General features: G+C 48.0%; 1 protein-coding gene across 1 annotated transcript in view; it reads right to left on the bottom strand.

Moving 5' to 3' along the window:
- The window catches only part of LOC129710802 (cytosolic arginine sensor for mTORC1 subunit 2), a 107,328-nt gene that overhangs the window by 4,293 nt on the left and 90,454 nt on the right, over nt 1–12,581 (bottom strand). The window contains exons 3-8 of the mRNA XM_055658052.1: nt 11,431–11,624; nt 8,074–8,206; nt 5,926–6,049; nt 5,175–5,285; nt 3,618–3,700; nt 2,281–2,375 (exon numbers count right to left, since the gene is read on the bottom strand). Of these exons, the coding sequence (XP_055514027.1) occupies nt 2,281–2,375; nt 3,618–3,700; nt 5,175–5,285; nt 5,926–6,049; nt 8,074–8,206; nt 11,431–11,624 (740 nt within the window). The remainder of the gene's footprint in view (nt 1–2,280; nt 2,376–3,617; nt 3,701–5,174; nt 5,286–5,925; nt 6,050–8,073; nt 8,207–11,430; nt 11,625–12,581) is intronic.

Here is a 12,581-nt window from a genome sequence, read left to right as displayed (position 1 = left end):
TGAACCTAATGATAAACTAAACGCCAGCAATTTACAGTGCGTCTGTCAAGAAATACTAGTGAAGCTTGAGGGTGAGTGAGATGGGCCTAGACGTGGCCTTCCCATAGAGCACATGAAGGTCCTAGTTGTTGGGCAAACATGGGTGGACTTTGCTCATCTTTGGCGTCACTAAACCCGGTGGTCATTCCGGAGGCTGGGATGAGGGATCAGCCTGTCGTTCAGGGCTGGTCTTCGGAATGATGCAAATCCTCCTGCGATGTTCCAGAAACCGGAGCAGCTGAAGAAAACCCACGCGGTCACAGGGAGAGCGTGGCAACTGCGTACATGCAGCAGCCCTGGTCAGGATCGAACCTGGGTCCCCGGCGCTGTAAGGCAGCAACTGTACTGCTGTGCCACCGTGCTGCACTATGGCGTCACACAATAGCTAGCTCCGTGAGATTGGTCTACGCGGGACTAAATGCCTTCAGGGGGAATAAATGTGATTGGAAAAAATATATAAAGATGACAGCGTATCCTGGCTACATGGAAACCCCGATCCATTTCTTACTTGCTGAGATGATACTTTAGATCATTTACACATTCAAGTCAAATATAAAAGCTGTTAGAGTGATGGGATGGATGATTTATTATGGGCCTTTTAATATTTAATTATTCAGTTTAAAAAAAAAATACTGGCTACTTACAGTAGGAAAACTTATCTGGACAAACAGAGGCACAAAATAAAACGACAACCCAGGGTTAGGAATGAGGAATCAGCTCACTCACTTAAAAAAAAAAATTGTGCTTACACAACTGGAAACAGTGGTAACCAGAGTCAGCAGAGCAAAGAGGCTTTGTTTAGTTTAGAGATACAGCACGGAAACAGGCCCTTCGGCCCATTGAGTCCGCACCGACCCGCAATCCCCGCACACTAACACCATCCTACACACACCAGGGACAATTTGCATTTATCCCAAGCCAATTAACCTACAAGCCTGTACGTCTTTGGAGTGTGGGAGGAAACCGAAGATCTCGGAGAAAAGCCACGCAGGTCACGGGGAGAACGTACCACCTCCGTACAGACAGCGCCCGTAGTCAGGGTCGAACCCGGGTCTCTGGAGCCGCCCTTTGAATGGAGGCAGGCACTCTGCAGACCTGCAGTAAGGAGCAGTTTGTGGATTGGGGGGTGGGGGGTTGAGGGTTGGGCATTTCTTGCGCTGTCTGCAGCGGGTCACAGCTCAACAGGTTTGCACTCAAAAGGGGAAGGGAAAAGAGCAAACACTACAAGAAAGATTTAAAAGCAAAAATTGTGCAAGGTCGGTGCCATCTGCTTTACGCTTTACCGGGCTGAAGCAATTAGCAGTGATCAATGTGCTGATAAATCGCGTTTAGTACTGCAGAGCAGTGGAGCAGACGGCGCGCATGCAAACACAGAGAACAACACTTCACACTGCCCACGGTTTTAGTAGATTAACCTCGCTCAGGAACATCAGCTTCATGTGTGCGGGGAGGAGCTGGCTTACACCGAAGATAACACACAAAACGCTGTAGTAACTCGGCGGGACTGGCAGCATCATCTGGAGAGAAGAAATGGGTGGCCAAAATCTTCAGGTCTGAAGAAGGGTCTCGACCCGAAGCGTCACCCACTCCTTCTCTCCAGAGATGCCGCCTGTCCCACTGAGTTACTCCAGCGTTTTGTGTCTATCTTCACGCAGTTCACATTCAGCGTGCGAGTTCTTGAGGGTCTTGCTGGGCCCATTGCTGTGATTGCTGATATAGGAGATTGAGGGGGGATCTTATAGAAACTTACAAAATTCTTAAGGGGTTGGACAGGCTAGAGCAGGAAGATTGTTCCCGATGTTGGGGAAGTCCAGGACAAGGGGTCACAGCTTAAGGATAAGGGGGAAATCCTTTAAAACCGAGACTCTTTTTTCACACAGAGAGTGGTGAATCTCTGGAACTCTCTGCCACAGAGGGTAGTTGAGGCCAGTTCATTGGCTATATTTAAGAGGGGGAGTTAGATGTGGCCCTTGTGGCTAAGGGGGTCAGGGGGTATGGAGAGAAGGCAGGTACGGGATACTGAGTTGGATGATCAGCCATGATCATATTGAAATGGCGGTGCAGGCTCGAAGGGCCGAATGGCCTACTCCTGCACCTAATTTCTATGTTTCTATGTTTCTATGATTCAGAGGAATTAATAGATTTAATAAGCAACAGTAGTGCAAAGCTACAGGCTTGTTTCTCTGGCAGAGAGTGACACTGCAGTGTGCGCGTTTACAGCCAGCCTGTTTCAGAACTTACCAGGGCATGGTCGAACTTAAATGTACTGATGTAGTATGCTGGTATATCAGCCGCCGCCAGGGGCTCTGCAATCTGAGCTACGATTCCACATTCATCTGGTGGGAAGAAATTCAGGTTCAGTTCATTTCAGGGATACAGCGCGGAAACGGGCCCTTTGGCCCGCCGAGTCCGCGCCGTCCAGCGATCCCCGCACATTAACACCATCCTACACGCACTAGGGATAATTTACACTTTTACCCAAGTCAATGAACCTGAAGTGTTATGGAGTGTGGGAGGAAATCGAAGATATTGGAGAAAGCCCACGCGGTCGCGGGGAGAACGTACAAACTCCGTACAGACAGCGCCCGCAGTCGGGATCGAACCCGCGTCTCTGGCGCTGCAAGCGCTTTAAGGCAACAACTCTACCGCTGCGCCACCGTGCCGCCCTTCTGATCTCTTTCACACTGCGTAACCTCCTCCAGTAGAAAACACTAGCCGTAGCAACGATCCGTTGAAATAACGACAGTCCGCCTTGCCATACACTTTATCTCCCCCTCCCATTCCCACCCTGACCTCTCTGTCCTGGGCCTCCTCCACTTAGGCCCAGCGCAAATTGGAGCAACAGCACCTCATATTTCGCTTGGGCAGCTTACAATCCCAACGGTATGAATATTAATTCCTCCAACTCCGAGTAGCGCTTGCATCCCCCCTCTCTACATCTCTCCCCCACCCTAGTCGGTGAACTAGTTTCACTGTCGTCCGGTTGAGTTTTACTGTCCGTATAACTCATTATCACCAACCCCACAGCCAACAATGGACCATTGTGGGCTCTATCTTTCCTTTATCATCAATGCTTTTTGCATATCTTTCATCCATTTGTACTGTGTGCCATCTATAACTCTCGTCCCCCTCTCCCCTGACTCTCAGTCTGAAGAAGGGTGAAGGGAACAGAGGTGAGGCATATCACAAGTTGTTCAGATTTAACCATTGGGGAAATGCAAGTTGATCCATTGAAGCCGTGATAAACTTTAGACTTTGGAGAAACTCCGTGGAAACAAGCCCTTCTGCCCACCAAGTCCGCGCCCATCAGCGATCGCTCGTACAGAGTTCTATGGACAATTTTTCCCGAAGCCAATTCACCTTGCAAACCTGTACATCTTTGGAGTGTGGGAGGAAACCGGAGCACTCGGGGAAAACAGGGGGAAAGTACAAACTCCGTACAGACAGCACCCGTAGTCAGGATCGAACCTGGGTCTCTGGCGCTGTAAGGCAGCAACTCTACCGCTGTGCCACCGTGCCGCCCAAACTCAGATGACTAATAAGAAAATCAGTGAAGAAGTGAAAAGATAGTTACGTACCAAATCCCAGGGGCTGCCCACCTATTCGAACCATCTTCCAAAGTTCACCAGATGCACTTGTAAATAGTAGATTATTTGGAAACCTTAAACATAGGTGAGATTGTGAAATAAATTAGCTTTAGCTTGGCATCAACTGAAATTATGATATTATAATTTGACCATCATATTGGATTCTAAATATAATTTTTTACAGGTCTCTGAATAATACTCTTTATTCTGCTATTTTGTATTAAAAAAAGTTTCTAGTTTAGTTCAGTTTATTATTGTCACGTGTACCGAGCTACAGTGAAAAGCATTTGTTTGCGTGCTATCCAGTCAAAGAAAGGACTACACATGATTACAATCAAACTGTCCGCAGTGCACAATGGCCTGTTTCCTTTACCATCGTTACTTTTTTGCATATCTTTTATTCATTGTTCTTTATCTCTCTGCATCATCATCTATATCTCTTGTTTCCCTTATCCCTAACCAGCCTGAAGAAGGGTCTCGACCCATTCCTTCTCTCCAGAGATGCTGCCTGTCCCGTTGAGTTACTCCAGCATTTAGTGTCTACTTAAGGATAAAGGGGGCAATGGTTTAGTGCAAGATATATCATTGAAGTCTGATAAAAGTCCGATTAAAGATAGGCAAAGGTCTCTAATAGGTAGTGTTTTAAGAAGGAACTGCAGATGCTGGAGAATCGAAGGTACACAAATAAGCTGGAGAAACTCAGCAGGTGCAGCAGCATCTATGGAGCGAAGGAAATAGGCAACGTTTCGGGCCGAAACCCTTCTTCAGACTGAAGAAGGGTTTCGGCCCGAAACGTTGCCTATTTCCTTCGCTCCATAGATGCTGCTGCACCCGCTGAGTTTCTCCAGCTTTTTTGTGTCTCTAATAGGTAGATTAGTTTGTTAGTTTAGTGACTTTGGTGCCTTCCCACACAGTGGGAAACTTTGATTCTGCTGTGTGGGGATGTTTTATGTCAAATTCTATAGTGTGTTGAGTTCTTTATTTTTTTTGCATGGCTGTATGGGAATTTCATTTCACGGTGCCATCTGGCACATGTGACAATTAAATGTATCTTGTATCTTGTATGGTCAATGGAGGAGGTGCAAGTGAACCTCTGCCTCACCTGAAAGGACTATGTGTACGTGTTTCCAAGTTTGTGGGCAGCTTACAACCAAGCGGTATGAATATTGATTTCTCCAACTCTCTAACTAGTTTCAATGTCGTCCAAAGATAGACACAAAATCCTGGAGTAACTCAGCGGGGCAGGCAGTACCAGTGGAAACATCCTCTCCACTCTATCCAGGCCTTTCATTATTCGGTCCATTTCAATGAGGTGCCCCCTCATCCTTCTAAACTCCAACGAGTACAGGCCCAGTGCCGTCAAACGCTCATTACATGTCAACCGACTCACTCCTGGGATCATTCTCGTAAACCTCCTCTGGACCTTCTCCAGAGCCAGCACATCCTTCCTCAGATATGGTGCCCAAAAATTGCTCACAAATACTTCAAATGCGGCCTGACCAGTGCCTTTATAAAGCCTCAGCGTTACAACCCTGAGAGTTCTCGTACCTCTGTTGCGTTTGCACGTCCATTACTAGCGAGATGTAGCGTTCGATGAGGGAGAAGGAAAAGAACCGAATGTGACCACTTTCCTCGCTGCCTATTGCCGAGTCTTTCACACTGTAACCACAACAAACACATCACGTGGTCAAATACATTGTCGCTCTGTGCTCGTTGAAACGCTGTGGCACACTTGCGTACATCTGTAAGCTTTTTCACTGAACGAAAATTCACATTAAGATAATCGTCTATGCGTTATTTCAAGGACAGCGCTTCAAGGACAACATCACATCACATCGAGCAACTGGGAACACATTGCATTGGACAGGCGCTCCTGGAGGAAATCCGTGCAGGAAGGAGCTGCACGTCACGAAATGGATCGATGCCGTGTCGCAGAGACAAAACGACAGCACCAGCTCGACGACTACCAACCGCCGCCAGTCTCCACTGCCCACGTTGCACCAAGATGTGTGGATCGCGGATCGGCCTCTGCAGACATCTGCAGACCCACAAATAGATGATCCTAAGCAGAGGACAGTCATACTCGTTGCCAGTGACCGACGATGAAGACAGGGCATATTTCTCCACGGAGGATTAAATGAAACAGCCAAGGTCTCGAGAACCAAAAAAAATTTGATTGTAATCTCAATTTCTCACTGGCAAAAGAAAAACGTCATCAGGATTTGTCCTTCACACCAGTTCCATCGGCTATTTACAGATCGCGCAGCAAACATAAATCATCGTGATCTTTCTGACTCACCCGTTGGAGTAAAACATGACGTCCATGAGAAGAGTAGCTACGGTGGGTAAGGTGTCGGGATCCAAGCTGGTTACACAGAACTTGTTGCTGGGGCTCGAGAGCGGATGAATAACTGGCCTCTGAACTGTGTGACGGATGACAAAAATCAAGATGTCTGCATTAAAGCCCTTCGGTGAAAGGTGGTCTCTGCCACTTGATGCATCGGTTCTACTGGTGCATGGAGACAGGCGGGAGCTACGTCATGCACCATAAAGCACTTCATCCCGAAGACAAGACACCAAAAGATGGACACGAAATGCTGGAGTAACTCAGCGGGACAGGCAGTACCTCTGGAGAGCTCGCCAGAAATGCTGCCTGGCCCGCTGAGTTACTCTGGCATTTTGTGTCTGTCTTCGATTTAAACCAGCATCTGCAGTTCTTTCCCACACTAATAGATGAAGCAACTCAGCGGGGTCAAGCAGTATGTCTGGAAGGAAGAGGTGACGCTTCGGGTCAGTCCGCTCTGGTCCGAAGAAGGGTCTTGATGTTTTCAAGAGAGAGTTAGATGTGGCTCTTAGGGCTAACGGAATCAAGGGATATGGGGAGAAAGCAGGAACGGGGTACTGATTCTGGATGATCGCCCATGATCATATTGAATGGTGGTGCTGACTCGAAGGGCCGAATGGCCTACTCCTGCATCTATTTTTGATGGTTCAATGTTTCTATGACCCGAAACGTCTCCGATTCCTTTTCACCAGAGATGCTGCCTGTCCAGCTGAGTCACTCCAGATTTTTGTGTCTATCTTCGGTTTAAACCAGCATCTGCCGTTTCTTCCTACACACTCTGTTATAGTGTTAAAGATTTCATGAACGCCACTGCAGAGAAGCTAAACAGTGATTAATTCCTGGCTGCAGATGGATCAGTTCAAGCCTGCTTTGATCCAGTTGCAACCTGCGATCGGTACAATGGATAAAAATCAACAGAGGGGTCTCGACCCGAAACGTCACCTATTCCTTCTCCCCAGAATTGCTGCCGGACCCGCTGAGTTACTCCAGCCTTTTGTGTCTGTCCTCGGTTTAAACCAGCGTCCGTTGCTCCTCCCTGATCACCCTACAAGCTATCACTTGTTAACCCCAGGCACTCCAAGGGTTTACACGTCATAACTTATTTTACTCTTTCCTTGTCTCGCTTTCTTTTTCTTGTGTTATCTTTCTTTTGTTAAATTTTAAATAGAAATTGTACACGAAATGTATTATGTCCTATGCCACGCTTTATACTACTGTACACTGTTTCTAATAAAAATTAAAAAAATAAAAATAACCCAGCCACTTACATATTTGGTGACGTCTGAAAACACTTCAAAGAGTAGCAGCAAAGAAGTGCAGATGCTCTTTCATCATTCACACAGTGATCAATTCCTTCACTGTCCTTGGTTATGAATGAATGAATGATTTAATGGATGAATGAATGAATGAATGAATGAATGAATGAATGAATGCTCTATTGCCACATGTGACAAGTCACAGTGAAATTCTTTGCTTGCACAACCCAAGGTATGCGAATAGTGGCCAGGTAAAGGGCACCGAACAAAGTTACAAAGTATCCCCGCGCCAGGTCCCCCTTTGTGCTCCCTCACCCTCCCCCGCGCCAGGTCCCCATTGTATTCCCCTCATCCCCTTCAGGGGCGGAAATCCCGGGGGGGTACAGGGGGGACACGTGCTTTGAGAGGTGGGGGACGGTCCCCCCTTCATGTTTTATAATCCGGACTTTATCAGCCGCTTTCTAAGGGCTGAATCGTCCCGTTCGCGGGGCCTTTCAGTGCCCAGCGCGGCTTAAAATCAAACTGCTGCATCGAGGCGATCGAGGCTCCCGATGTTGAAGCCCCCGCCAGCTGATGAAAGGCCCCATGAACGGGCCAATTCAAGCCCCACGATTCGGGGCGGCAGAAACTGCTGTTGCCCACAGCCAAACCCTCGCGTGTGTGCGCTTGTGTGTGCGCATGTGCGCGCGCGCGTGGCCGGCAGGAAATTGTGTCCCCCGCATGTTTTTACACCGATTTCCGTGCCTGCCCCACCCTCACGCCGGGTCCTCCAATGTTCCTTCCCCCGGTTAGGCCAACGTTGCCAAGTCATAGACAAGTCCAAGTAACAGAGTGGTTACAAACTCACCTAGTTTTGGCTTCACAAATCCATTGGTGATTCCTAGGTGGTCAGCAGCCACTGTCTCCCCATTCACTACCCTGAGGATGGTAAACTCTGCTGACAGGGTGTGCATGACCAGAGGCAGGTCTCTTTCCCGTACCTAAGAGCAAAAGAAATGGAAAATGTCAAAGCCCTTCTGATGTCCCGGATGGGAACGGGACACAAACAGCTGGAGTAAAGCGCTGGTCAGGCTGCATTGAGAGTATCGCGAGCAATTTTGGGCACCATAAATTGTACACTGACAATGACAATTAAAATTGAATCTGAATCTGAACCATATCTGAGGAAGGATGTTTAAGAAAGAACTGCAGATGCTGGAAAAATCGAAGGTAGACAAAAAAATGCTGGAGAAACTAGATGGAGAGAAGGAATTGGCAACATTTCGGGTCGAAGCCCTTCTTCAGACTGATGTCAGGCAACCGAACCATCATATCACCAACTAGAGAGAGGTCCTGATCTACAATCTACCTCAACTATCAACCATCTACACCATCGAACTATCTTTAATCGTACTTTACTGGACTTTATCTTGCACAAAAAATTATTCCCTTTATCCTGTATCTGTACACTGTGGACGGCTTGATTGTAATCATGTATAGTCTTTCTGCTGACTGGATAGCATGCAGCAAAAATGTACCTTGTTAAAAGTGACAATAAACTAAACTGAACTGAACCAAAGCCTGCGGCTCACAAGAAAATGATCTCTTCTGAATTTCCAATTTATTTGCATTGTGCGAGTGGTGATGTTTTTGAAAATGGCCACAGCCATGTAAAGTATTGTATTTCGTTTCATGAAATGTCCACTCAAGTAGCCGAAAGAACTACTTGTTGAAGCAACGACCAAGAAAGCACACCACCGCCGCTGCTTCCTGAGAAGGCTTCAGAAGTTCGTCATGTCCCCAACAACCCTCACCAACTTCTACTGATGCGCCGTAGAAAGCATTTTATCGGGATGCATAGAAACATAGAAAATAGGTGCAGGAGTAGGCCATTCGGCCCTTCTAGCCTGCACCGCCATTCAATATGATCATGGCTGATCATCCAACTCAGTATCCTGTACCTGCCTTCTCTCCATACCCCCTGATCCCTTTAGCCACAAGGGCCACATCTAACTCCCTCTTAAATATAGCCAATGAACTGGCCTCAACTATCTTCTGTGGCAGAGAATTCCAGAGATTCACCACTCTCTGTGAAAAATGTTTTCCTCATCTCGGTCCTAAAAGATTTCCCCCTTATCCTTAAACAGTGACCCCTTGTTCTGGACTTCCCCAACGGTTTAGGAACAGCTCCATCCGAGACCCGCAAGAAATTGCAGCGGATTGTGGACGCAGCCCAGACCATCAGACAAACCAACCTCCCTTCCATTGACTCCATTTCTACCTCACGCTGCCTTGGCAAGGCCAGCAGCATCATCAAGGATGAGTTGCACCCCAGCCACTCTCTCTTCTCCCCTCTCCCATCGGGCAAAAAGGGACAGTTTCCTCCCAGGTATTGTCAGGCAACTGAATCATCCAACCACAACCAGAGGGCAGTCCTGGTCTACTATCAGACCGTCTTTGATCAGACTTTGCTGGCTTTACCTTGCACTAAACGTTATTCCCTTATCATGTCTCTGTACACAGTGGATGGCTCGATTGTAATCATGTATTGTCTTTAAGGTGGAGGGCAAAGATTTAATAGGAGTCTGAGGGGTAACTTTTCCACACAAAGGGTGGGGGATGTATGGAACAAACTGTCCGAGGAGGCAGTTGAGGCTGGGACTATCCCAACATTTAAGAAGTCGTTAGACAGGTACATGGATTGGAGAGGTTTGGAGGGATATGGTCCAAATGCTGGCAGGTGGGACTAGTGTAGCTGAGGCATGTTGGCCAGTGTGGGCAAGTTGGGCCGAACGGCCTGTTTTCACACTGTAGCATTCTATGACGCTATTGTCTTTCTGCTGACTGGTTAGCACGCAACACAATATTTTCACTGCACGCGACAATAAACTAAACTCAACTATACTGAAGGATACTGTTAACACATCACGGAGGAAACACCTGAGGCAGCTCGAATCAGAGGTCTGATGTTGAAATGTCCATGCTGGCTGTGTTACAGAAAATGCAGCTGAGGAGAAGATCGAGGGCGGGTGGATATCAGGGGCAGACTCTCTTTGCCACCTCCTTCAACAATTCTGTAACCATTAGTTACACAATTCACCCACTGGTCTCCCAAAATAGCCCCTCGAGCCACTTAGATACTGCAGAGTGCCGTGCACCTGGAACATGATTCATTAGCATCATAAAATGGAGTTGCATTGGACACACCCTCAGGAAACCTGCCACAAACATCACCCGGCAAGCCCTGAAATGGAACCCCCCCCAAGGAAAAAGGAACGGAGGTCGCCCCAGGAACAGCTGGAGAAGAGGTGTCCAGACAGAAATGTCTGAGAGTGGGGCTCAACTGAGGAGATCTCGAAACAACTGGCAACAACCGAGTGAGGTGGAGGACATTTGTCAATGGCTTTTGCTCCCTAGAGGAGAAAAGGTGTTAAGAAGAAGTTGTGATAGGAGCAGAATTAGGCCATTCGGCCCATCAAGTCTACTCCGCCATCCAATCATGACTGATCTAACTCTTCCTCTTAACCCCATCCTCCTGCCTTCTCCCCATTACCCCCGACACCACTGACATTTAAATGCTCCGTATCTGACACCCTCCTGACACAATAATGAATTTGACTTAAGTCTGCACGTGCTATTTTTTTGACATTATCACTACGCCTGCCTCCAAGAGCCAGTTTGCTTTGGTTTAGTTTAGCTTTGATGTGACATCTAAGGAAAGTCTTTAAAAAGTGATATTGGGTATTAGTAGAAATAATAACATCTAAAAGTCTGAAGAATCTGCTGGTCCAGCACGAACAAAGTCATGGGAGAGCCGGAGTCCTTCTATATTTAGTTTCATTTTGTTTATAGATACAGTGTGGAAACAGGCCCTTCAGCCCACCGAGTCCGTGCCATCCAACGACCGCCCCTATACTAGTTCCATCCCACACACTGGGGACAATTTACAGAAGTCAATTGACTTACAAACCGGCACGTCTTGTGGAGTGTGGGAGGAAACCGGAGCACCCGGAGAAAACCCACGCAGGTCATGGGGAGAACGTGCAAACTCCGCACAGACAGCACAGCACCCCCGTGGTCAGGATCGAACCCCGGGTCTCTGGCGCTGTGAGGCAGCGACTCTACCGCTGCGCCACCTTGCCGCTAACTCTTGGCACGATTGAACGTGAGTGAGTACACACCCAGGGAGAAGGTGGCACACAGTCTCCGAGCAGCGATGTCTTACCAGGATGAAGTCTGTTTGATAGGTAGAGAGCATGAAGACAGAGATGTTGTGGTCGGCGAGGGGTGCGATCACTGACTTGGCGATCTTGGTGACTCCGATGGGCTGTGAGCCGGAGAAGCTGCCACCGCCAGACACCACATTCAACGCTAGCCACATCTCATCTGCCACGCTCAGCTGCTCGGGCCCTGGCAGTTCTGCAAAGACCAAAGACAAGTGAATAAGGAGCAGGCTATCACTTTCAAGCAAAGTGCACGGGTTAGTTTAGTTTGGTTTGGTTACACAGCGCGGAAACAGGCCCTTCGGCCCCGCCGACCAGCGATCCCCGCACGCTAACGCTACCCCACACACACCCTACAAACCTGCTTGTCTTTGGAGTGTGGGAGGCAACCAGAGCAACCCGGAGAAAACCCACGCGGGTCACAGTGAGAACGTACAAACTCCGCACAGACAAAGCACCCGTGGTCAGGATTGAACCCGGGTCTCTGGCGCTGTGAAGCAGCAACTCTACCGCTGAGCCACCGTGCTGCCCCTCTGTGCAGTAAGTTTAAAACCGTTAAACATACCTTGAAGTGTTTGGAATGTATCCAATGTGTAGATTAATTCATTACAATTTATACCGAAACCTCGAAATCTACTTAACGAATGAATTCTCTAGCTGCTGGAACAGTTGGGATCAACAACGATTGTTACTGGATACGGCACCCGATAGCCAGAGGGAGGCGGATCTGTGGAATTCATTGCCACAGACGGCTGTGGAGTTCAAGTCAATGGATATTTTTAAGGTGGAGATTGACAGATTCCTGATTAGTACGGATGTCAGGGGTTATGGGGAGAAGGCAGGAGAATGGGGTTGAGGGGGAGAGATAGATTAGCCATGATTGAATGGCGGAGACCCGGAGATGCTGCCTGACCTGCTGAGTTACTCCAGCATTTTGTGTTTAGCGTCGGTGTAAACCGGCATCTGCAGTTTCTTGCTACACAGCTTTAAATATATGTTAGATTCTTTATCCACTGTACCTGGTGCTATGGTTTCCTCGCACGTCCCAAAGAGGTGCGGGTTTGTAGGTTAATTGGCTCTCTCTAAATTGCCTCTAGATGTCGGGGGTGGATGAGAAAGTAGGGCACTGCGAACAGGGTATCAATGGTTGGCA

This window comes from Leucoraja erinacea, chromosome 28 (assembly GCF_028641065.1).
Source record: "Leucoraja erinacea ecotype New England chromosome 28, Leri_hhj_1, whole genome shotgun sequence".
Classification (NCBI taxonomy): domain Eukaryota; kingdom Metazoa; phylum Chordata; class Chondrichthyes; order Rajiformes; family Rajidae; genus Leucoraja; species Leucoraja erinaceus.
This window is presented reverse-complemented; position numbering and strand designations above follow the sequence as displayed.